This window comes from Miscanthus floridulus, chromosome 12 (genome assembly GCF_019320115.1).
Source record: "Miscanthus floridulus cultivar M001 chromosome 12, ASM1932011v1, whole genome shotgun sequence".
Classification (NCBI taxonomy): Eukaryota; Viridiplantae; Streptophyta; class Magnoliopsida; order Poales; family Poaceae; genus Miscanthus; species Miscanthus floridulus.
In genome coordinates, this window is record NC_089591.1 from 44352392 (window position 1) to 44380099 (window position 27708).

At 44.4% G+C, this 27708-nt stretch overlaps 1 protein-coding gene across 1 annotated transcript; it reads left to right on the forward strand.

The window, feature by feature from the left end:
• Window positions 1–2721: 2721 nt before the first annotated feature.
• LOC136495787 (uncharacterized) lies at window positions 2722–14576 on the forward strand. The gene is made up of 2 exons (XM_066491615.1): window positions 2722–2936; window positions 14342–14576. Exons 1-2 carry the CDS (start codon window positions 2722–2724, stop codon window positions 14574–14576), a joined length of 450 nt encoding a protein of 149 aa, XP_066347712.1.
• Window positions 14577–27708: the final 13132 nt, after the last annotated feature.

Sequence of the window (27708 nt, forward strand, 5' to 3'; positions counted from 1 at the left end):
GCATTATATGGATAAGGCTTGACATAGGTAATTCCCTTCCCGGTTCACTAGTCATATAGTAACATAGCAATTTAGTAGATAAACATAGTTCATTATGCATTTGTAAAGCATAGGGATGCATAGGGGCCTGCCTTGAACGTCGTTGCTCGGCTCGATGGTTTCTTCCTCTTGAGGCTCCTCCTCAATAGGTTCTTTAGGAATCGGGTCACCTATACATGCATGATGCTTGATGAGTGAACTATGTAAAGTACATGCTCATGCTATGCAATGATTCTTAGTTGTTTATGCTTTAGTGACACTTGTGTTAGTGCATAGTCAGACACTAGTTATCTGTTGACTAGTAACTATCGGGTAGTCCAGCGTGGATGTTGGACGGTCCAGTGGTTACTGGGACGTAGTGGGATATTGTCTCTCTGGATCCATTAGACTCTCTCAACTAGGATCGAACCCTCTGGTATAAAGTCTGTGCTCTCAGGAATCTCTCTGTATAAAAGGTGATCCTATCGAAAGGTTCCATCAACTATGGCGAACCATCCATTAGATCAGGTCTATAGGTGTTGTGGGCTACTAAGGGTTTAGGCTCCATTGAATACTCTATGCGAGTGATGGATCATCCGTAGGAACTAGTTGCTCTTGGGTTTCTAGTCTATAATTTAGTGGACACTCTGGAATATTGACGGACACTCCACTATACCAAAACTATGATCTAGGTTCTCTAGACACTCTTTTGTCTCAGACATATAACTTATCGGATGGTCTGGTGTAGTGACAGACACTTCGGTGGGTTATAGACATGTTCTGTGTAGGTGAGCGTAAGATATTTAGTACTGATAGACACTCCGCTGGTGATGTCGTACCCTTTGTCGATACTGATAGTGAACACCTCATAGTAACTCAAGATCCAAATCTTCACCCATGGTGCTTGCATGTATAAGCCATCTTTAGGGTAGACTACTAGGGTTCTATAGAACATATCTAGCTGGTTAGTTCTAACTACATTGGGTGCAAACTAACTTTAGGCCACAAATAGATGTTTCCTAGGTTTTGGCTCCTAAAGACATAATCCTAGGTTTGGCTTGGTTAGATCCTTACCAAGGGCTGCAAACACAAGGTACCAAGCTCTCCAAGAGGATGGAGCAGCTAGATCTCCTCCTTGGTAACTTGAAATCTTCTTCTTCTTGCCTCCTTCTCCTCCTAGCTCCTTATGGCAAGGGTGAGAGGGCTCCTCCCCCTTATAACCCCTACCTCTTATGGACAATGGCCTCTAGGTGATCTCCATGGCCATCTCTTGTTGCTTCTGAGCTTCAATCCCTTCTCCTTTCTACTCCTCTCCTCCTCCTCTTCCTTGCTTGACTATGACAAAGTAGAGAGATGAACTAGAGAGAGAGTGGGAGTGTAAGAGTGAGTGAGTGAGCTGGTGGACTCTCTACCTTGGTGTGTCCATGAGATGGACAACTATGGTGAAGTGTGGGACCCAGTGATTCAGAAAGTGGCACCTCACATTTCTACATGGGACGGTCCTATCGGACAATCCGTTGTGACAGTGGATTCTCCGGTGGTGTCGGGTTACTGACTGATAGCATGCTAGCGAACTGGTGGATAACTTGGTGGTACTGGTGGATTCTCCATCAATTCAACAGTGAGCAGTTTAATGCAGCATTCAGTTTTGTAACTATTTGATTTCAAATGCAAAGATGCTCATGATGCTGATGCTCACAAGGGTGTCAAGACCAAGTCATGACAGGTAGGGTGCCTATAGTACTCCATGCCTCCTTGCTAGTTCCTGCCTAGACGTGTTCCTAGAGAAATACAAAGGCTATCTCTGTAGTATGATACGGTGATGAAGTGCTAACTCATCGGAGTATTATTCGGTATGAGCTTCACATAATTCCCACTGGAGGCCTTGTTTGGATGCACATGTACTCTTCTCAATCCACATGTGTTCAAATGGATTGGAGTGCAAATAAACTAAGTTTCATTCCAATCCACTCCAACCACATGTGGATTGAAGTAGATACACATGCATCCAAACAAGGCTGGAATGAATGTTTAGCTTCCTTTGGCATCATCGCTCATTGGAGAATAAGGAGTTCACTCCAAGTTGAATTGTACATGCAAGTTGAATTGGTTGTGTCACGCTGCTCATTACATGATGAACAACAACCATTGTACATTCACATTCATGGATGAATAAAAATCATTGTACACCATGGAATATGTTTTGATCCAAAGATGGTGCAATAAGTTGAATTTACCAAGATTGTATTCAAAACATCCTCAAGACATTCATTGTTGTAATCCCCGTTGTATTCACCGTTTCACTTTCCCAGTGTGTATCATCCGGTGATCATGTCGTCCTGCTTCAGATTGCTTTGACAAAATGATCCGATGCTTCTATACAGTGAGAGACATATAATATGGTGTGTAAGCGCACTATACCACTCTGTGTGTGATACGTTCAATTTGATCTCGATGGTGGAGCCCAAATGGACACGCTTGGGTTTTGTAGGTGACACTAGCCAAAGAGGCGGCGGTTGCAGTCCCTGAGGCGCAATGCTTCATTTCAATGTTTGCCTAATTATTTAATCGGCCACACCACTCTTCCACTGCACACCACTATGAAAACTCCAAACTCCTTCGTCATACTATAGAGGAAACCCCAATCTCCTCCACCATAATCTGCTTCACCGGCACTCCTCTAGCAACTTTGATCCTCTAGCGATGTCTGACCTTTTGCCACCGTGGGACAACTCCTCCAGCGAGGAGCACTCGCCACCGCCGCTCCTCTCATCGAAGTGCGACATAAGCAACAGCTACAACCCTGATGAGGGGTGGTCAGACAACGAACTCTACGCTCTCTTTGGTGAAGAACTAGAGCCGATGGAGGACGATAAGGAGGACGATGAAGAAGAGGAAGACAAAGAGGACAAGGACATGTAGCACCTAGTTTTAAGGACAAAACCAGATACACACCATATGTGTGCCTAGGAATGCAATTCACACATATAGCTACAAATGAAGGGTAATATCAAAGACAATGCCTTAAATACTTAGCGCACAAATATTTGTTACAAAAGACGTAGTCTTACTTTATAGTATATACCATAACTCTATTCTTCTGGCGAGGCCTTCAACACCACAGGAATCGTCAACTGGTTGATCACAAGCCTAACAACTCTTGAAAAACTCCTCTGAAGAACCTCCATCTGGTACCTATCCGGGATTTTGCCAAAGTATTGAAATGAAACAAGCATAAGCTACTACCGCTTAGCAAGCATAACATGAGGGGATGCAGGCTCAAAAGGCTTGACATGGCTCAACTATGGTAAGCTCTTTTAGTTGGTCATATTTTATTATTAATCATAAGTTGCTAAGTTACGCTTAGGCTCCCAAATATGAATAATTAGAGATGTCAGCAATTTTAATCATAACCCAAACCATCCAAGTAACCAACTATTCAGTAAGGATCTAGGCTGCTCGTGACCGTGAGCACGACTGATATACCAGTTTTACACTCTACAGAGGTTGTATACTTTTACCATGAGTTGTGTTACCCATATGCCTTGGTTAATTACTCCCAAAACACTTCCAAGGTGAGCAGACAAGGTACACTACAAAGCTTTTCCCCTAGTCGTTCTAATAAGGAGCGGCCGCTAAGGATTCCATCTCCCAAGTGTTATGGAGTCATCTCCAAAATTGGCACTTATACATGCAACATAGTACACACCCAGGGGATGAGGCCCATACCTAGCCTAGTATGCCCCTCTTGCCCTTTTGGTAAACTGCTACAAACTAGAAAGAGCAAGGTACTGGACTAAGACTAGAGCTATGTGGTCCTCATGGTTGTACTGTCAGTCCTGGGTTGTCACTTAAAGATGAGTCCTTATGGAGAGAAACTAGAGCACCATAAGAAAAAGGTCCAATGCTCTAGCCCCCTTGGTTCCATGTTGCTAAAAAACATCTTTTAATACCATGTTGCATATATCTTTAATTGTATTCTTTAATCAATATTGGTTGGAGCAAACTGAGCATACTACCCACATGCAAAACCCATAGGTAAATCAAGGACATGATAATCAATATCAAGGTAAATAGACTACAAGCGGTTCATTAACATATGCACATGAATTGAGGTTGCATTAAAGTGAATAGATAACAAGGAGACTCATATTATACTTGCCTTAATTCAATGTATCGCTGTTGGTCTTGATCTTCAAAGCGTTGCTCCAGATCACCAACACAAAACTCACTGTCTACTCGAGATCAAACAGCACCACACAGCCATCCATACAATCATGCATAGCAAACAAAAGCTATAGATTAGAACAGTACACCAATCATCATAAAATCTAGATGAAAAGTTTGTAAAACGAATCTATGTCTCGCTACGATCACACAGATGCGACGATCACAAAATTCAGAGCCAAAACGAAGAAGTTATGAATTAAACAAGATTTCCTTTAGTAAAATAATAGATTAAATCTAACCTTGAAATTTTAAAAGTTGAAAACATAATTAACAGTAGTATGAACATGTAGATTATGAAATTATGAACCTAACGCAAGTTGAACGGGTCAAATCAGAGTTAAAACGGAGATTTTATGGACTACAGAAGGTAGTGGCAGTTTTGTAGTTTTTAAAATGGACCTATACGTAATTTTGATAATAAACACAAGGTCTAACCTATAAAACTGCCTCTGTTGGATGACAGGTTCTAATACTATAAAGTATAGGGTTTAAAATAGAAGAAAAAGGACTTGCTTTGAATTATTTTTGAAAGAGAGTGGATTGCGGGTTGATTAGATAGAAACCGAAGGGTTTCTTGACAAAAAGGCCCTGTTGACCGGATTGACCGGGTCGACGCTGATGCTGGCGCTGATGTGGCGACACATGGTGGGGCATGGCTGGCTAGAGTGCAAACACCGAGGGTAGACCGGGTGCAGACTACGCTGGTGGACCTAGTTCACACTGTGATGGTGGATCAGTTACACAGATCGAAAGGGTACACAATCTGGAGCGTTGATTCGAAGATGGATGGCTTAGGCAGGTTGGGGTGCTTCACCTAGCTAGAACAGGGCTCTGGCGTGGTGGCTGCCATTGACGACGGCGGGAGCTCCCTAGCGAAACAGGAAGGAGCTCCCTAGTGAAACAAGAAAAAGGGCTTGGGACCTCGGTTTCCCACGGAATCTACTTAGAAAGAAAGAGGAGGGAACGGTGATCTCATCTCAGCACTTGGCATGGACGAAGATGGCTCGATGACAGCGTAGGGCATGATGGGGCAAACGGTGTCGGCGGTGATCTAGGTCTGCGACAGCGAGGGAGCTCTGGGGCACGATGGTTTGGGGAAAGAGGCATGGCACCTGGGCTTGCTATTTATGGGGCCACGCTGGCTTGGAGCGCACGCAAGACAGAGGGGGAACAGGGCGACAACAGACTTGACCGATGATGTCTAACACTGCGATGGGAGGAAGACAACCTATGCTAACGAGCACGGCCCGCCTGGCAGACATAGCGAGAGAGGATGAACATGGGTGGCTTGGGCTTGGGGCAGGAAGATAAGCCTGAGACGTGGCTTGGCCTAGGCCGGGACGCGAGATGGGCCTATGGGACAGCGCTGCTAGACCACGGCGTAGCGGTCCACATGGGAGAGGGAAGCAATGACGCTGCTGGGCTTTGTGGGAAAAAGAGAAACAGGCCACGGGGAAGGGAGCAGGCCGGCTGGGCCAAAGAAATAGAGGAGAGGAATACCCTTTTCTTTTTATCACAAGTGTTTTTCAAATGCATTTTCAAATCCATTTGAAACAATTTGAAGTTTAGTTTCAAACCACACAATACAAAAGAAATACTATGCAACAGCATGAATGCACAACCATGTTGAAAAACTTATGATGAATTTTAATTTCAATAAAGATTATTATTTTCCCTAGGTTTAAATGTACACAAAAATTCATAATTAAATGAATTTACCTCTATTTGAAGAAAAGCAAATTTTAGGGTGTTACAATTCTACACCCCCCCCTTAAAATGAATCTTGTCCTCGAGATTCGGACGATGCTTACTCAAGGAGCTGTAGGTATGTTTTTCTCAAATCCTCTTCTCTTTCCCAAGTTGCCTCATCTTCTGTATACCGATTCCACTGAAACCTTACACATCCTTATAACTCAGCTCCTTGTAACCCTTTCTGTCAGTCTCCAAAATCTTTACTAGAAATTCCTCATTGGTGAGATCTTCCTTAACTATAAGCTTCTCTAATGGTATCTGCTCCTCAGGTACACGCAAACACTTCTTTAATTGAGACACATGAAACACATCATGTACACCTAACAAACTCTCAGGCAATTCCAACTGATAAGCCACTTCACCATGTCTCTCTAAAATCTTGAAAGGCCCAATATATCTTGGTGCTAATTTTTCTTTTATGTTAAACCGTCTCACACTTCTCATAGGTGATACCTTTAGGTAAATATAATCCCCTATTTCAAAAACCAATTTCCTTCTCCGAATATCAGCATAACTCTTTTGTCTTGACTATGATACTCTTAAGTTTTCCCTGATAGTCTGTACTTGCCTTTCAGCATCCTTGAGAATCTTAGGTCCAAACTCTTGACTTTCTCCTGTCTGATTCCTGAATAATGGAGTTCTGCACTTTCTACCATATAGTGCCTCGAATGGTGCCATCTTGAGACTCTCCTGGTAACTATTGTTGTAGGAGAACTCAGCGTAACATAAACTCTTATCCCAACTTGTACCATATTGCAAAGCACAAGCTCTCAACATATCCTCTAAGATTTGATTAGTTCTATCTGTTTGTCCATCAGTTTGTGGATGATAGGCCGAGTTGAAGTTCAACTTAGTGTCCATAGACTCATGCAATTTCTTCCAAAAGTGTGATATAAACTGAGTACCTCTATCTGACACAATCTTCTTAGGAACTCCATGCAAACATACTATCCGTTGCATGTATAATTCTGCCAACTTTGTACCCGTATATGTAGTCTTGACTGGTATAAAGTGAGCAACCTTAGTCAACCGATCTACTATTACCCAAATTGAGTCATAACCACTTTGAGTGCATGGTAATCCAACAATGAAATCTATACCAACTTCTTCCCACTTCCATTCAGGTATCTTCATAGGTTGAAGTAAACATGCTAGTCTTTGATGTTCTATCTTAACTCACTGGCAGGTATCACATATTGCTACATACTCGGCCACATCTCTTTTTGAATCATACCACCAGTACTTCTCCCTCAGATCTAGGTACATCTTAGTACTACCTGGATGGATAGAGTATGCTGACTCGTGAGCTTCTCTTAGAATCATCTCTCGAATGGACTTTATCTCTGGCACACATATTCTCTTTCCGAACCACACTATTCCCTGATCATCCAATCGAAAACCCAGTGCTTTGCCTAATTGTGATAAGCTCTGCTATCTCCTTGATTTTCTCATCTTCCAACTGACCCTTACGGATCTCTTGTTCAAGTGTAGGTTCCACTTCCAATTCCATTGCATTAGCAACTATTCCCAAAATAAGATGCTCAAATTCAGCACATAACTCCTTAGGTAACTATGGCACTAGAGCTACATTAACATAGCTCCTTCGTCTCAAAGCATTAGCTACAACATTTGCCTTGCCAGGGTGATAGTGTACCTCCAAATCATAGTCCTTGATTATCTCTAACCAACGACGTTGCCTCAAGTTCAAATCTGACTGAGTGAAAATGTACTTTAAACTCTTGTGATCTGTATAAATGTCACACTTATGTCCAACAAGATAATGTCTCCAAATCTTCAATGCATGAACCACAGCTGCTAACTCCAAATCATGGGTGGGATAATTTAGTTCATGCTTCTTTAGATGCCTAGATGCATAAGCCACTACTCATCCTTCTTGCATAAGAACACAACCTAGACCAAGTCGAGATGCATCTCAAAAGATGGAGAAACTCTTGTTCAGATCTGGTAGTACCAGCACTAGAGTTGTAGTCAACCTTTTCTTCAACTCTTCAAAACTAGCTTGGCATTGCTCAGTCCATACAAACTTAGCATTCTTCTCAAGTAGCGATGTCATAGGCTTGGCAATCTTAGAAAAACCTTCAATGAACCTCCGATAATATCCGGCCATTCCTAGGAAACTCCGGACTTCACCTACATCCTAAGGCGGATTCCAACTCAACACATCACTAACCTTCTTAGGATCCATAGCTACTCAACCATTAGAGATAACATGCCCAAGGAAAGAGACTTCCTTTAGCCAGAACTCGCACTTGCTTAACTTATCATACAATTGATGTTCTCTAAGTTTCTGTAGGACTAATCTCAAATGCTCTTCATGTTCTGCTTCTGTTTTGGAGAAGACTAGAATATCATCAATGAAGACCACAATAAACTTGTCAAGATATTCCATAAACACCTTATTCATCATATACATGAAGTATGTAGGGGCATTAGTCAATCCAAAAGACATAACTATGTACTCATATAATCCGTACCGAGTAGTAAAAGCAGTCTTGGGAATGTCCGATGAACAAATCCTAAACTAATGATAACTAGAGCTGAAGATCAATCTTAGGAGAACACACAAGCACCTCGTAATTGATCAAACAGATCATCAATTCTAGGCAAAGGGTACTTGTTCTTGATGGTTACCTCATTGAGAGAGTGATAATCCACACACATCCTCTATGTACCATCTTTCTTCTCAACAAATATAACTGGGGCTCCCCATGGTGAAGAACTAGGATGTATGAAACTTTTTTCCTATAGCTCATTTAACTATTTCTTAAGTTCTTCTAGCTCATTGACTCCCATTCGGTATGGTCTCTTGGCTATAGGTGTAGTTCTAGGCAAAAGCTCAATAATAAACTCAATATCATGATGTGGAGGCATACCTAGCAAATCATTAGGAAAAACATCTAGAAACTCATTAACAACCTTGGTCCATATGATTGACATTGCACACCTTTCTTGCTGTTGTAGTTGCCTTGCATACAACTTCTTCTCCTGACTTGGATGTCAAGTGTACGGTACCATTCTCACATTGGATAATAGCCTTTCATGGATTTAACCAATCCATTCCAAGAATTACATCTATGCTTGAAGACTTGAGCACAATCAGATTTGCCAAAAACTCTACCCCCTTATTTCAACTCTTACAATGGGACACATTAGAGTAGCTTGCATATCCCCACAAGGTGAGTCAACTAACATCTGTTTCTTCATAGGACACTTTAGTATATTGTGCTCATTAACAAAATGATGTGCTATGAAGGAATGTGAAGCTCCAGAATCAAACACAACTTATGCAAGGCTAGAGTTGACTAGACACGTGCCAAACACAACATCTCGGGCTTCTTGAGCAGATTCTATCTTCACATAATTGACTCTGCCTTGCACATGAGTCCGTTGTTTATGGTTTTCATTATGGGATTGCTGCTTGTTCAGCTTTTTTGGGCACTGACTCGCATAATGACCTGGGCTCACCACAGCGGTAGCACTTCTTGCTTGAGGAGGGGGTGTTGGGCATACTATCCTTCATTGGAGAGTTGATGAGTGGTTCTTGGGGTGGACTCTGGTTCATATACTATTTCTCTTGCTGGTGTTGAGGGAGTTGTTGAGGAGGATCAAAATGCCACTGACTAGTTGGTTTCTGGTATCTCTGTTGAAATTCTTGCTAGGGAGTGTAGCAGGGGCATGTGTTGCTACCTACAGATTGGCTTTGAATTCTCCTTTTCTTCTCTTCCATTTCTTGATGCTTGTTCTCAATCAAAATGGCTCTATTCACCAAAGTTTGGAAGTCAGGATACTCAACAGTCATCAACTATAGTTGAAGTCCATCATTTAATCCTTTCAAGAAGTGTTTCTATTTCTTAGCATCATTAACCACCTCTCCTGGAGCATAACATGACAGCTAAGTGAATTTGTTACGATACTCACACACTGTCATGGAACCTTGTTTCAAGTTGTGGAACTCCTCCTCCTTGATCTCCACCAAAGCTTCTGGAACATGATAAGATCTAAAGGCAGTCTTGAAATCTTCCCAACAAATCTAATTTACATCTTTCCTAACCTAAAATAATTCCCACTAGTCTAAAGCTGCTCCTTGAAGTTGACCAAAAGCATAAAGCACTTTCTGATGGTCATTACACTGAGCTATGTTAAGTTGCCGCTCCACAGCTCTAAGCCAGTCATCAGCTTCTAGTGGGTTGCTTGCATGAGAGAATGTCGGCGGATGTCCCTTCATAAATTCACCACTCTTGTCCCTTGGTGGTGCTTGATGCGAGTTGATGCATACATTCTGAACATAGGTCTGTAACAATTGAGTCTGTATCATCATAGATTGCTCTATAGTCGGAGGATTTGGTGGCAGTGGATTAGCATTAGGGGCATTCCTTCTAGCATCACATGAAGCACTTCTCCTAGTAGAAACCATCTGTTTGCAACATTTAGCACAATTATTGGTTGTAACCCATGATCCGGAAGTAGCTCACATGATAAAACAATCAATCTAAAATTTTCTGGACAAGAACTACCAGTAGTAGTTTAGAAAGATAGCCATATCTCAAGTTCTAGAAATCATATGAAGGTGTTCCTTATTTGGCTAGAAAGCTTATAAAATTCTCCACAACTTTCATATAAACCACCTTGCCAGATTCTACGGTTAAGTTACTCAGAAATAGGGCACAACTGAAATAGTTCTGACTCCCAGACAGTGCAACAACTTCAACTTGTAGGGGTCCTAACTCCCAATCCATAAAACTTTCATGACTTTTGGGCATCTACCTTTGGATATATAACCCGATGTACACTGATTTCTCATAAAACAGCATGCACAGAGACAAGAAAAACCAACCCAACTATCTAACCATTAGTCCTTATACCTTATCATGTAAACTAAATGAAATTGTGAGCATAACCCACAAAATCATTGCAATCATTATAAAGATCCAAATCAAGCATGAACATCAAGACAACCATTGAAACATTACAGGTTCACAATTCAAGCATTAGGACTCAATGACTCTACTCACGTTACTACCATTCTTGTTGTATTGAGGCTCAAAACTCTAGCTTCACCTTCATTTTGCGCAAGAATGTGGTAAGTGATAGCTCTAAAAGCAACTCAAAGCAAGGGGTGTAGATGGGGACAAAATTTATAGCGTCAAGGGGGAGATGAACAACAAAGACAAGAATATAGTGTAGGAGAAAATAGCAAGGTTTATAGACCAAGGATTTCATTGCAAATTTTGAACCTTAAAATGATCATTTTCTAACTAGGCTTGCATCCTACAGTCGACATAGCTTTGGTTCCACTTTGGAGCACCTGGTTTTAAGAACCAAACCAGATACACACCATATGTGTGCCTAGGAATGCAATTCACACATATAGCTACAAATGAAGGGGTAATATCAAAGACAATGCCTTAAATACTTAGCGCACAAATATTTGTTACAAAAGACGTAGTCTTACTTTACAGTGTATACCATAACTCTATTCTTCTAGCGAGGCCTCCAACACCATAGGAATCATCAACTGGTTGATCACAAGCCTAACACCTCTTGAAAAACTTCTCTGAAGAACCTCCATCTGATACCCATCCGGGATTTTGCCAAAGCATTGAAATGAAACAAGCATAGGCTACTACCGCTTAGCAAGCATAACATGAGAGGATGCAGGCTCAAAAGGCTTGACACGGCTGAACTGCGGTAAGCTCTTTTAGTTGGTCATATTTTATTATTAATCGTAAGTTGTTAAGTTATTGCTTAGGCTCCCAAATATGAATAATTAGAGATGTCAGCAATTTTAATCATAACCCAAACCATCCAAGTAACCAACTATTCAATAAGGATCCAGGCCGCTCGTGACCGTGAGCACGGCTGATATACCAGTTTTACACTCTGTAGAGGTTGTACACTTTTACCATGAGTCGTGTTACCTATATGCCCGGGTTAATTACTCCCAAAACACTTCCAAGGTGAGCAGGTAGGGTATACTATGAAGCTTTTCCCCAGTCGTTCTAATAAGGAGCAGCCGCTAAGGATTCCATCTCCCAAGTGTTATGGAGTCATCTCCAAAAGTGGCACTTATACATGCAGCATAGTACACACCCTGGGGATGAGGCCCATACCTAGCCTAGTATGCCCCTCTTGACCTTTTGGTAAACTGCTACAAACTAGAAAGAGCAAGGTACTGGACTAAGACCAGAGCCATGTGGTCCTCATGGTTGTACTATCAGTCCTAGGTTGTCACTTAAAGATGAGTCCTTATGGAGAGAAACTAGAGCACCATAAGAAAAAGGCCCAATGCTCTAGTCCCCTTGGTTCCATGTTGCTAAAAAACATCTTTTAATACCATGTTGCATATATCTTTAATTGTATTCTTTAATCAATATTGGTTGGAGCAAACTGAGCATACTACCCACATGCAAAACTCATAGGTAAATCAAGGACATGATAATCAATATCAAGGTAAATAGACTCCAAGCGGTTCATTAACATATGCACATGAATTGAGGTTGCATTAAAGTGAATAGGAAACAAGGAGCCTTATATTATACTTGCCTTAATTCAATGTATCGCTGCTGGTCTTGATCTTCAAAGCGTTGCTCTAGATCACCAACACAAAACTCACTGTCTACTCGAGATCAAACAGCACCACACAACCATCCATACAATCATGCATAGCAAACAAAAGCTATAGATTAGAACAATACACCAATCATCATAAAATCTAGATGAAAAGTTTGTAAAACGAATCTACGTCTTGCTATGATCACACAGACGCGACGATCATAAAATTCAGAGCCAAAATGAAGAAGTTATGAATTAAACAAGATTTCCTTTAGTAAAATAATATATTAAATCTAACCTTGAAATTTTAAAAGTTGAAAACATACTTAACAGTAGTATGAACATGCAGATTATGAAATTACGAACCTAACGTAAGTTGAACAGGTCAAATCAGAGTTAAAACGGAGATTTTATGGCCTACAGAAGGTAGTGGTAGTTTTGTAGTTTTTAAAATGGACCTATACATAATTTTGATAATAAACATGAGGTCTAACCTATAAAAGTGCCTTTGTTGGACGGCGGGTTCTAATACTATAAAGTATATGGTTTAAAATAGAAGAAAAAGGACTTGCTTTGAATTATTTTTGAAAGAGAGTGGATTGCGGGTTGATTAGATAGAAACCGATGGGTTTCTTGGCAAAAAGGCCCTGCTGACCGGATTGACCGGGTCACCACTGACGCTAGCGCTGATGTGGCAACATGTGGCGGGGCATGGCTGGCTGGAGTGCAAACACCGATGGTAGACCGGGTGCAGACTGCGTAGGTGGACCTAGTTCACACTGTGCTAGTGGACCGGTTACACAGATCGAAAGGTTACGCGATCTGGAGCGTTGATTCGGAGATGGATGGCTTAGGCGGGTTGGGGTGCTTCACCTGGCTAGAATAGGGCTCTGGCGTGGTGGCTGCCATTGACGACGGCGGGAGCTCGCTGGCAAAATTGGAAAAAGGGCTCAGGACCTCGGTTTCCCACGAAATCTACTCAGAAAGAAAGAGGAGGGAATGGTGATCTCACCTCGGCACTTGGCACAGATGGAGATGGCTCGATGATGGTGTAGGGCACAGCAGGGCAGATGGCGTCAGTGGTGATCTAGGTCTGCGACGACGAGGGAGCTCTAGGGCACAGTGGTTCGAGGAAAGAGGCATGACACCTGGGCTTGCTATTTATGGGGCCGTGCTAGCTTGGAGCACACGCAAGACGGAGGGGGAACAGGGCGACAGCGGACTCGGCCGGTGATGTCTAGCGCTACAACAGGAGGAAGACGAGCTCCGCTGACGAGCAAGGCCCGCCTGGCAGACACAGCGAGAGTGGAAGAACGCGGGCGGCTTGGGCTTGGGCCGGGAAGATAAGCCTACGACGCGGCTTGGCCTAGGCCGGGATTCGAGATGGGCCTGCGGGACGATGCTGCTGGACCACCACCCAGCGGCCCACGCGGGAGAGGGAAACGATGATGCTGCTAGGCTTTGCGGGAAAAAGAGAAACAGGCCACGGGGAAGGGAGCAGGCCGGCTGGGCCAAAGAAATAGAGGAGAGGAATACCCTTTTCTTTTTATCATAAGTGTTTTTTCAAATGCATTTTCAAATCCATTTGAAACAATTTGAAGTTTAGTTTCAAACCACACAATACAAAAGAAATACTATGCAACAGCATGAATGCACAACCATGTTAAAAAACTTATGATGAATTTTAATTTCAATAAAGATTATTATTTTCCCTAGGTTTAAATGTACACAAAAATTCATAATTAAATGAATTTAACTCTCTTTGAAGAAAAGCAAATTTTATGGTGTTACAGGACAACGACAGCGACGATGATGGCGATGACAACAACGGCGGCGGTGCCGACAATGGTGGTGCCGCCAACAACAACGGCGGTGGGGACAACAGCGACAATGGTGGCAGTGGGGACAACGGCGGTGGTGGGGACAGTGGTGATGAGACCGCGCCTCCAGCAAAGAGGCACAAGACAGAAAGTGGATCCTCTAGTGCCAAGGATTCGGATTAGTTTAGTATAGGTAGTCCTATTGTGCAGTCTAATCTAGTAAGTTAGTTTTAATTAGTTCAAAATGAAGTAGTTATGTTTGGTACTTTTGTGCGGTCTAATCTAGTAAGTTAGATCAAGATGCAGTCTAATCTAGTAAGCTAGGAGGGAAAAAAACAAATCCCCAATCAGTGTCTTAACTTCATGGATCAGTGGCTTGAGCATTTTGGAAAGACCTTAATGTAGTTGCTAGAAGGGAAAAATCCTTAATCTAGTAAGTTTAGTGTAATTACTTAGTAATCTAATACCAATGTGTGCTACTTTTGTAATCTAGTAGCTTAGAGCTTTTGGATAGAATGAAATGAAGACATATCTGAGAATAGTATGATGAATTCATGAATTTGTTCATGTTAATGGCTTGGATTTTCTGGAATGAACGAAATCAAGTCATCTTTGACAGCAAAGTTCTCTTTTATTAACTCATGGCTAGAGCAAAGATTGTAATTGAACTGGTCTTTTTTGTTTGCTTCTTTGTCTCTTAACCCCCCTGATTTTCCCCTTTTTGTAATTAGGCATGTTTCGTTCCTATCCATAGTCTACCACAACTAACCTTAGCCAAGTGTGGCTAGCAAATTGGTTGCCACACTTTGCCATGCCTAAGGGAATCTTGCCACACTTATTTACTCTATGACATGTGGAGCCCCAAAGAACCATGTCTAACCTTAGTTCAAAACTAACAATTGCCAACCTAGTCAAACTTGGCTAAGGTGAAGTGTGGCAAAGTGTGTCTAGCAACCAAACAGGAAAGTTCAGTAGGGGCGCAAGCCCCTCCTGTTTACTAAAAAAACAAACAAACTTCTCTTGGAAGCTATCGGTCCACAGGATCCATATATCCTTCAACACACTATTTGGCCATGAGATCTCTTACATCAATCCTTCAACGCAACACATTGAACATCAACAAATAGCACGCCCTGAGATTACATCAATCCTTGAGCACAACACAATGAACATCAACAGACAACATGCCTTGAGATTACATCAATCCTTGAGCACAACAAATTGAACATCAACAAACAAGGTTGAGTTAATTAGCCTGGACCTAGAAACAGTACATTAGTCATGAATAAATATGGTTCAGCTAATAAGTTCTGCTACTCTGTAACCAGAGATGAAGATCATAGCAAGTATAGATACAACACTATTTGAAAAGATACATTACTGCAACCGCAACAACAGCACCAACCACTAGTGTGCAAAGCCAAACAATTGTAAGCAAGGATTACACTATGTTTGCCTCAGCAGGCACCAATCTCTGTGTTGTTGAATCTGCTTCTTCATTTTCCCAACTCAGGCATGAGAATCTAGAGAATCTGCTTGTCCAGGTTCTGGGTGAATCACAACCCTACCTATTTTCACCACTTTTTTCAGATAGTCTCGTTGCCATTTGTGGGGGCTATACCCCCGGGTACCACAAGATGGTACATGGGCCGCATCATCCGAGGTGGCCCGGCCCGTAAGATCAAGGCGTGCATAGCAAGATTACAAGTTGTATTAGATATTGTAATAATACCAAATTGGATACTCTACTTGTAACCTTGTCTCTTCAGAGTATATAAGGAGAGACAAGGGTCCCCTAGAGGACAGATCATACAGTATACATCTCAATACAATACACCAAAGACACAGGACGTAGGGTATTACGTCGATTAGACGGCCCGAACCTGTCTAAATCGTTGTCTCTGTGCCTTGTGTCACTATCTGGTTCCTGATTACACGCATCCTACCGATAATCTGCCACCACGGGCACCCCCCTCGGTGGACTGCCGACCTTATTTCGTCGACAGTGGCGCGCCAGGTAGGGGTCCCCTCTAGGGGTTGTGCATGCTGATCCGTGGTGAACCAGATAGCGTACCACAAGATCAACATGCTTCGTGACAGCTTGGCTAATCAAGTCGACATCCTTCAACGATCACGGTGCATGTCCGAACGTCACGCGTCATGCCTGGCATGCTGGCGGCGGTGTTCGGAGTGCATCGCGATGCTGCGCTATGCTGTCCACTACGAAACTGCATGACGGCACTTTGTTGAGATCCCATCGGGCTCACAACGGGCATGCAAGGCTCGTAGTACAGACTCCCGGGCCACGGCATCGGCTCCACATGACACGACACCGGATTTCCAGCGAGCACGCAATGACGCCAGAGTCTACCGTGGAGGAGGCACGATCTATAGTGCCATGCAAGGCTGATTCACATCTTCGGGTGTATATACACATGCAGCGTGCATGGGCGGAGGATGCAAGTCCGAATGTGCCTTGATTGCAAGCTAAGTCATGTCTCATTCATTTTAATTCTATGGGATATATATGTATACATCTTCGGATATCTCCATGACTACTGCTGGCAGGCAAACTGCACCCCACGCAGCTCGTCTCATTGGCTCGGGACTAAGTCGCCGACCCGCCGAGAACTCAGCGGCGCAACTACGTGGCGTTTGTACTCCGGGCCGCATCCGCACGGGAGTCCTACTCCAACTCGAATCAAACACAACGTGCAGCAGAGATCTCCATGGAAGCAAATCTAAATGCATGCGAGCAAATAAGGAAGGAGCCGAACGACAACAAGCCAAGCCAATTAATCTCCTGGAACACGTCCCACAAAAGAGTCCTACTCCGATTCGATCTGCATGATGATTAATTGCCATCATGTGCCCCAACGCACAGCAGCAAGAGCACATCGATCGAAGGACAATGCAAAGATAATTAAAGTAATCAAGAGCCGATCCGCATGCAAGCACAAACAATTACATGGCCAAGCAAGCAAACAAAGCAAGCCGTATCAAGCTACAACTCCATGCAAGATATGACGTCAAGTACTAGTTATGCACAACCATACAAGAGAACGAAGCCAGCATCCGTGCTGCCGGAGGGTGACCTCCCTATTCCAGATGAACAGAAGAAGCAAGCTTTTCAAGTTCGACCGAAATTCATCCACGAGAACTAAGCGCTCTGACGGCATCAACCCAAGCGAGCCGCTGAGCGAGAAGCTCCGCCGAGCTCCGACCACAACCACGATGACCACGTCCCGAGCAGCTCCACCGAGCTCAGACCACGACGACCACGTCCCGAGCGACACCGCCAACCACTAGACCATGTCGCAATGATGATCGCCGCGAAGAACGGCTCTACGACAATCGCGACCACAGTCATGACGATAGGTCGAAAAGCTCGAGGACAGGTCAAAAAGATGCATGCGTGTACTACGACAAGATCCAACACTGTGCCGACGTATGGGGAGGAGTACAAATCCGCAGTGGCAACAACTCTCGAAGATCAAGACCTCAACGTCATCATGGCTCCGACATTGGCGTATCAAGCTCCAGCTACAACACGCCACAGGAATGGGAGTCTACTCCGATCCGGCGAGCTTGGCTTTGGGTATATATTGCCGCCACCGCTACCATATCGGGATCCATCAAAGATGCTATGAGACTAAATCAACTTGCATGGAGCCCTACACGTTGCCTCCGTGTTCTCAAAACGAGGAAGGAATCCAAATTCGCCAACGACGCCACTACAACGACATTAGCACCAAGTGTGGGAAGGGAACCCCGGCTGGTTCGTATGCCAAAGTGGATATGCTGGCTGCTGGAAGTTTTCTCCAATCAACAACAAGCAAACCAAGAAAGCCGATCTGCGACCTGCGGATGTCATGCGAATCAAATTGAAGTAACCAAGATACGCAGCTTGCATGCGCTATACGGGTCTGCATGCATGCAAATAGGCAAGTACCGATCTACAAGGGCACATGCATGTGCACATGTATACATATACGTACGTGTGCATCATGCGGCCGCAACCAAGCCGAGCACTGTCAATTCATTGCATCTTGTGACAAGCTCTCCAGCGCCGACGTGACCGCCGAATGATTTTCTGAGGCATTGAACAAGCTCTCCGACTGCATCAAGCGACCGCATGCCCGTTCGACTGCATCGAGCCATCAAGCAAGCTGTTCGAGCCGTTGGCGAGCCGCAGCGAGCCATCAAGCAAGCCACACCCAGCCACGGAGCGAGCCGCTGAGCAGTTCCACCGAGCTCCGACCACATCGACCACGGACCACGTCGACCACGTTCCGAGCGGCTCCACCGAGCTCCGACCACATCGACCACCAGACCACGTCGCAATGATGATCGCCGCGAAGAACAGCGCTACGACAACCACGACCATCGTCTTGACGACAAGTCAGAAAGCTCGAGGACCGGACAACTTCATCGCCACCGATCAGATTTCTATCAAAGATAAGTAAACTTCTAATATTTATATTTAATATAATTTTCATTACAACGTTCCTCCACAACGTCCTCGTCATGATTATTCTTCAAATAACGTTTGTCCATGTATACCATCTTAAATATAACATACAGCTATACTTAATGCAAATCCTCGACCAGTCATGTTGACGCTCGATGCCTCTAGAGACGGCCCTATCTCCGGCTCCTCCCTACACATGCACGAGTGTCTGCCCTCTGCGTTATGGGTGGTCGGCAGCAGCTCCTTAGCGACGCTTTGTTCTTTCTACACGTGCACGGGCTCCGCGCCCCGCGTTATGGTTAACGGGCTAGCTAGGGCTGGAGACTCAGCTACATACTAACTGGTTGGACAGGTTATATTAAGTATAAACACAAACTTCACATTAACACTGATGTTTACAAAGCACCAACTGCTTTATCACATCATGCTCATTTGGAAATGACTGCTGAGCGTTATTTCTTCACCGCTGATTTTTTTTCTCCATAATTTATTATTTTGTACATTATGTACTACCATTCTATATATTTATATTGCAGGAATTTCAAGCTATGCTCGGGGACTTCGTCGCTCGCTCCTCGACCTGTGCTCGGGGACTGCCCTGATCACTCTCCGACCACTGCTTGGGGACTTCATTGCTCGCTCCTCGACCTGTGCTCGGGGACTGCCTCGATCACTCTCCGACCAAGGCTCGGGGACTTCATCGCTCGCTCCTCGACCTGTGCTCGGGGACTACCCCGATCACTCTCCGACCACTGCTTGGGGACTTCATCGCTCGCTCCTCGACCTGTGCTCGGGGACTGCCTTGATCACTCTCCGACCACGGCTCGGGGACTTTGTCACTCGCTCCTCGACCTGTGCTCGGGGATTGCCTCAATCACTCTCCGACCACGGCTCGGGGACTTCGTCGCTCACTCCTCGACCTGTGCTCGGGGACTGCCTTGATCACTCTCCGACCATGGCTCGGGGACTTCATCGCTCGCTCCTCAACCTGTGCTCGGGGACTGTCTTGATCACTCTTCGACCACGGCTCGGGGACTTCATCGCTCGCTCCTCGACCTATGCTCGGGGACTGCCTCGACCACTCTCCGACCATGGCTCAAGGACTTTACGTCTCAACTACATGCAACTGGCGACTCGCATACAGTTGGGATATTCTTTCTCGTTTAGACCTTGCTACAAGGCTCATACCTCACCTTCTAGCAAGCTCGGGGACTACATCGGTACGATGCACCTGCCAGTGCAGCTCGTATCGCCTGTACGACGATTGGATTCTCAACTTAACTGGGAATTCTTTTTAGACCCTGGCACCACGTGCCTACGTCACCTACTACCAGGCTCGGGGACTAAGTGGGCACACTTCACCTTGCGGTGAATGTGTTTGTTTTTCGACCTCTACGTCTCTGATGATCAAGGACGCTACGCTTCAAGACGCACTTACATTTCTTTTTAGAAATACAAGTGGGCACACTTCCTGGGACAGAAATCTTTTTCTTTCTTCTTAAGAGCACCATACATTCTTCGGACAACCTACTTCTCCAGTGACAACGGTGGTCGGAGATGTCAAGAACTCAAGCCTCACTGTTCGGAGAAGGTTAAAATGACGTGTCGCATCAGAATACATGGCGCTCGGGGACTAGCTATGGGGGATATACCCCCGGGTACCACAAGATGGTACATGGGCCGCATCATCTGAGGTGGCCTGGCCCGTAAGATCAAGGCGTGCATAGCAAGATTACAAGTTGTATTAGATATTGTAATAATACCAAATTGGATACTCTACTTGTAACCTTGTCTCTTCAGAGTATATAAGGAGAGACAAGGGTCCCCTAGAGGATAGATCATACAGTATATATCTCAATACAATACACCAAAGACACAGGACGTAGGGTATTACGTCGATCAGATGGCCCGAACCTATCTAAATCGTTGTCTCTGCGCCTTGTGTCACTATCTGGTTCCTGATTACACGCATCCTACCGATAATCTACCACCACGGGCACCCCCCTCAGTGGACTGCCGACCTTATTTCGTCGACACCATTCATAAAACTTGCATCTCGGTCAGACCTGTACAAAATCAAGGGAAACAAAACAACAGATGCACTCAAAAGACCAAATCCAATCTGTGACAACATCCAACCAAAACAAGAGATGAGCAGATACTTACCAAGGATTGTTCCTTGGGCATTTGAAGAACATACAACTAGGATTAGTGTCAGTCTTTGACTGAAGCTCAATCACACTCTCCATGCCGCACTCGTTGCAAATAATTAGAGGGAGGCCAGTCTCTTCCCTAATATCGTCTTCTTCTGCATACCGCAGCCTTCGAGGATGTCTGCTCTGTGACGATGAGCAATCCATCCAACGAGACATGCTGCTGCTAGAAGTAGGGGAACAAAGAGGAGAGGAGCAAGGGGATGAGAGCAGTGGTTGGTGTCAGGGGCGACAAACCCTAGCACAAAAGGGGAAGAAAGTCGTGGCTATTATAGAATAACGGCCAATGGTCGATTTTACCATTGTATTGTACCGTTGCAAACTAGAAGGACATTTTTGTCTTTGCTCATGCCCCAAAGTCCAAACAGACCTCGCACCACGTCTATGCCATGGTGTACGCTCTTCCATGTCTACCATATTCATCGTATCATAGGGTTCTTGATGCAATTATATGTCCGCATTCAGTGGCCATGGAAATGAAGCAACACCGCCGAGCAGGCACGAAACGGCGGTGATGATAAAGTATCTATGCCGGCTCCTTTGACACACTGGCGGTGATATTCAGCAGCTATAAAATAGCGCTAGGCGGGACAGGGGAATGCTTCCCACCAAAATTTCCTTTCCCCACCCTCCCCTCAGGCAAAATGCTCTCCTCAGGTTCAAGATGCTCCCATCCCCGCTCGCCGTCAAGCTGCCCCTGAGGCCATGGGGCGTTGACCTCAGCCTCGCTGTGAGTCCTCCCATCTACCAGCACAAGGGCCTTCGGTGAACGGTGCTGCGAGCGCGAGGGATGGCGGAGAGCGGGGGGTTGGATAGGTAGCTCGATGGCGAGTGGTGGATAGGAGCATCTAGAACCTGACGGCATGGGGCATCGACCTCTTCTCTCTCTAGGGGTCCTCCCATCCGCCAGCTAAAGGGCCTCCGGTGAATGGTACTATGAGCGTGAGGGATGGCGGAGAGCAGGCAGGGTGGAGGGGCACCTCAATGATGAGGGGTGGATAGGAGCATCTAGAACCTAAGGCCGCGGGGCATTGACGTCGCCTCTCACTGGGGGTCCTCCCATCCGCCGGCGTGACCTCGTGGCGGTCGCGTCTAGCTACCCGCCCGTTATCCCGCACAGTACCTCTGAGGTAATCAAAATTAATTAGCTTTGGAATTGTAGATTTTATTTTAATTTTCCTTTCCATTGTCGTGGATGTTCTCGAATTGTTGTTAATTTTGGGTTAAAAACTTCAGTACATGTTGGTTTTGTATTCTAAAATTGTATATATGCCATGCCAAAGATTTGGCAAGCCAAAATTATGTAAAAAAGTTGCCATGGATTTGGCAAGCCAAATATGAGAGGTTGGTATGTTTTGGTAGCCAACCAAATAATAGCCAAAATCATGGCTTACCAAATCTTTGGTTTGGCAAATTTTGGAAGCCAACCAATCAGGCTCTTAGCTTGTTCATCGATAGAGAGAGTTCATACACGGAATATGTTGACCCGTGCACATTGTTTTTGATAGGACTTTTTCTACCAAATTAGGGGATGATGTACACTGTGAATGAAGTAGCAGCGGTTGATGATTTTGCTGGAATCATCACACTCAACCTAGAGTCAAATGACAAGGATGGTAATCCATGTGCATATCCATAGCAGTTGTTTCTAGGAACAATCTTATAGCCTAAGTATTGTGCAGGCGCCCATGGTTAGTGAACACAATGTCGGACAACCCGCGGAAACAATTGGTGTCATGGATCGAGTAGAAGTTGTATCAATTTTACAAAAAAGTTCGCCCTTGGCAGGCATATCAGGTGGTGGATCGACCATTTTAGTTTTGTTAGTATATATAAATGCATTTATGTGAACACCGAGGTGAATGTGTCTAACTACACATTTAATTGTTTTGTAGGTTCAACGTACTCAAATGTAGGTTGAGATGGGGTTCTTAAACCCGGCCAGTGATTGCAGTTTTTGATGAATTGACAAAGGGCTTGCTATTTAATAAGTCAAATATCCTCCATACTTGTAGCCATGCCATGTAAGTTTGTTGCAAATGACTCATTTTGTAGTACACATTACATGTTGAGTGGTTCAGCCCTGCTACTTTCCATGGGGACATTGTGAATGCAGGAACCATTATATATATCCATTTTGACATCATCTTACAGGAATGCACTCTCACTATTTTTGGCTGACCAATTTGGAGATATCTGGGTTGCAAGCTCTTGGCGGTTTCATTATGGAGTGATTTCGTGTGTGGGATGAATCTGATGTGCATGCAGCCTCATCTATGATCTCTCCAGCTCAGAGGTTGGCCCCTAAAGCCCTTCAATCAATTGACAACCTAGCGACCTACTTAGATTGTGCAGCAAAGCTTGTCTTAACTATGTTTCACATTTTTTCTTGTGTTGCAGACAATAGTGTCATCTTTAGTGGAGCTGGCCATTTTGGAGATATCTGGGCTGCAAGAAGATCTTGGCAGTTTCATTATGGAGACCACCACCTTATCTAATCAAGGTGCTACAGTTCCTGACCTTGGAATGCCATTTGGATGTCTGTTTGTGTTCTAAAAACTATATATTCGTTGTGGTTGGATTTGGACGTTATGTCGCTGTGGTTTAAAACTATGTATGTTGCAGTCGCTTTGTATGGATATTTGTCTCAGTAGTGTTCTGAAAAATATATATGTTGCTGGCGATGCGTAAGCCATGAAATTTCTATATTGTTGGTGCTATAATGTATTGTGAACAATAATGATGCACAGTGGTAACGCCGGCAGTAATGGACAAAACATTACTGCTGGAACAAACACAACGCGGCGGTGACACTGCCCCTCATTACAGACGGAGGGAGCACCTACCACGTGCGCTGGCACCTACATCACCGTCAGATGGTACTCTGGACCGGCGTTGACATTCTCGTCATCACAGCTGGATGGTACAACGGACTGGAGTTGATGTTCTCGTCATCATAGCCAGATGGTACGCCCGTCCGGTGTTGATGTTCTCATCATTGCTGCCGAATGGTAGGACGGCCTGGCATTGATTTATTCATCAACACCACCGGTTGGTACACTGCCCCGGCGATGCTAGGTACATCGTCACCGTTGGATGGTACGCCGGGCCGGCGTCGATGGTTACATCATCACCACCGGATCATACGCTGACCCGGCGTCAATGGTTACACCATCACCGCCGGATGGTACGCCAGACCGGCATTGATGGATGCATCATCACCGCCGGATCGTACGTCAACCCGGCATCGATGGTTACACCATCACTGCCAGATCGTACGCCGGGCCGGCGGTGGTAAGACATCGTCACCGCCATATGGTACGCCGGACCGACGGTGGTAAAATAGCGTCACTGCCGGTGCGCAACCGGTGGAGATAAAGGTCGCCGATGACCGACGACATACACCAATAAGGGTCAAAACCATTGGTAATGGGGGTTCTGGAGCCGGCGGTGATTGTAGTAGTGATTTTTAGTACATAATATGTGGTCTAGGCACAAGTAAACTGCAGTTATTACAATGCACAGTTGATACAACTTGGATTTGTTATGAGAATGATTGATTTTTCAAGGTGAAGTAGAATTATGTGACATTTCGATCGGTCCTCTCTGCTTTCCGCTTGTTTGCCAGATGCCAGGACTGAGTTAACAACGCTGCAAATGCATTCAGTCCTACAACATGTAGTGCAATTCTATGAGTCGTGATGAATATGCCTGCTGCAGAGTGCATGTTTGTTTCTTAAATTTGGGACGGCAGGATTGCATCATTAAATAGGACAAACATATCTGCGTCCATAGAAAGCAACAAAGAGGCCTAAAGAGCGTGCTAAGCAGTAGAGGGTGAGGCACATGGGAAGCAAAGACAGACGGGGATGGGCGTGCTATGTAGTGCTAAGCATGTAGGATTGGCAAGCATGCGGAACCGAATTATATCCACACCTTTGCCTCATACATAGTGGGTACTACAAACTTGTGGATCAGGGAAAGAAAGGTCGGGTTGAATTTCTACCAGCTTTTTAGCCAAATATAATTGTGGGCGCGGTTGCATAGTGAAGGGATAGGCAATGGCCCGTTTCAACCTCTAAGCAGGTTCTACGCATCTACAAGGTCCCTAGAGGGAATCAAACATACAACATGTTCGTTTGGTCGTAAATGATCGTAAATTTCCAGTCAGAATAGTATTTTTTCTCTTACACCAAACCAGCCAGCAGTAATAATCCACGATCGTATACGATCGTTTCAGCCCTAGCCGAACAGGCTGATAAGCTGGATTCTCGATCCCAGCGTGACCAATGTTGAGCTCTCTTCAAGAAAGATATCAATTTAACGACAATTCTTTCCTCCTGTTTCAGTTCCAAACTTTTAATTTGTTTAAACCCCCCTTTTTTAAGTTTGAAACAAAATAAGGCTGTGTTTAGTTCGCAAAATTTGGAAATTTGGCTACTGTAGCGCTTTCGTTTTTATTTAGCAATTAGTGTTCAATCATGTACTAATTAGGCTTAAAACGTTCGTCTCGCGATTTTCAACCAAATTGTGCAATTAGTTTTTTTCGTCTACATTTAATGCTCCATGCACGTATCGCAAGATTCGATGTGCTGACTACTGTAGCACTTTTTGGGAAATTTTTTGGGAACTAAACATGGCCTAAGTTGTTTGTGCAACCAAAACTTTATTAGCAGGTCAAAGTGGTTCAGAAGGTCCAGAGCAATGACAACTACGGACCCACGAATACAAATTTTACACTATGTTTATTACCACATGAGCTGCAGAACTTCCATAGAAAGGGTGTCATCTACCAAAAAAAAATGTGACACAGAGACTCTGATTTTGACCTAGTGCCGAAAAATTAACAGGCCTAGATTATTGCGATTTTGACATGGGAGGAAATTTGCTGTTACAATCAGTGGGTGACTAAAACAGAGCACTCTGTTTTCTTTCCAGCAGTGGCATGGGTCGACTTGGTAAAATTCAAGACTGCAAGTTACAAGTTAAAACATATAAAATTCTCTTGTTAGTGCCGGCACTTCAGCCCCAAGGTGTCACAGTCAATTTTCATGATTTTTAGTATATATCAGGACTAGACGCAACTGCGCAAATAAAATGTTAGTATGAAACCACACTCTGGCTGAAGCACGAACTGATAAACCTAGATGAGCAATACACAATTAATACAACTTGAATTTGTTATGAGAATCTAAGATATTTGACGGCGAGGTAGAATTATGTAATATTTCGATCCTTTCCACCAGTTTGCCAAGCAAGCATTTTTTTTCTAGCTACTCGAAGCCAGGTCATCATCTAAATTCAGCATCCACATCCTTACAAATGCATCCAACATCCAGTCCAACAATATATAGGAACTACCATGATGCGTAGTAGGTGGATCCCAGTACAATACGTAGTGTAATTATATGAGTTGTGATGACCACATAATGCTGCAAAGTGCATTTTCTTTTCTTAAATTTTGGCCGACATGATTGCATCGTTAAATAAATAGAACAAATATGTCTATATGACTATAAAAGGTAACAACGAGGCCCAAAGGCGGCGTGCTAAGCAGCAGAGGGGTAAGGACATTGGAACAGGAGATAGAATGGGGATGGCATCTCGGGTTCAGAAATGTGAGGCTTATGGTTTAAGTCATATAGCCATATAGGATTGTCAGGCACGAGGAACTCAGGCCCAGTTTAGATGCGAAATTTTTTTTTTTGGCTTTTTGCTACTGTAGCATTTTCGATTGTATTTGGCAAAAAATGTCCAATTATGGACTATTTAGGCTTAAAAGATTCGTCTCGCCAATTACGGGCAAACTGTGCAATTAGTTATTCTTTTTATCTACATTTAATGCTCCATGCATGTGCCGCAAGATTTGATGTGATGGGGAATCTTGAAAAATTTTGGATTTTGGTTGGGATCTAAACAGGGCCTCAATTATATCCTGCTGCAATAAATTTGTGGATCAGTCCCAAAAAAGTCTGGCAGAATAGTGGTCCCATGGGCCATAAGCCTCATGAACATAAGCATCATGCGTGAATAGTGATGCTACGCCACCTCGCTCTAAGCAGGTTCTACTCATCATCCAACCAGAGAATCAAAGTCCACGGCAGGATTCTCGATCCGAACGTGACCCATGTCAAGCTCTCCTCACCAATGTTAGAGTAAATAGGAATAGTACCACATTGCGTACCCACGTGAGGTGTTAGTCCTGTATACCCTATATAATCAGCCCATGAGGCCCAATGCAATATATCTAATATTCCACCAATTATATTCTCCTTCATTCCGGCATCGGCATCGACTACACTGACATCTACATCTTCGACTGTGCGGCCTGGCCGGGGAAGGGGATGCCGAGGGGATGCCTTCCTGCATCGCTTCTCGGTCATTCAGTCCGCATGTCTACATCGTCGGTTCGTCGTCACCACCACAGATCGGGACGCCTCCGCCGGCTTCTTCCATCATCGCTCCACCTCGCGCGTACTCGGTCCGTACAACCGATTATGCACGATCCACCCGGCTCCCGTGACGTCCATCGTCGAGTACTACGCGCATCTTCTCTGAGCAACAGGGCTGCTGGCTTGCTGCCGTGTCGCCTCGTCGGGCTGCAGCACCGCCGCCCGTGTGTCTACTTCGC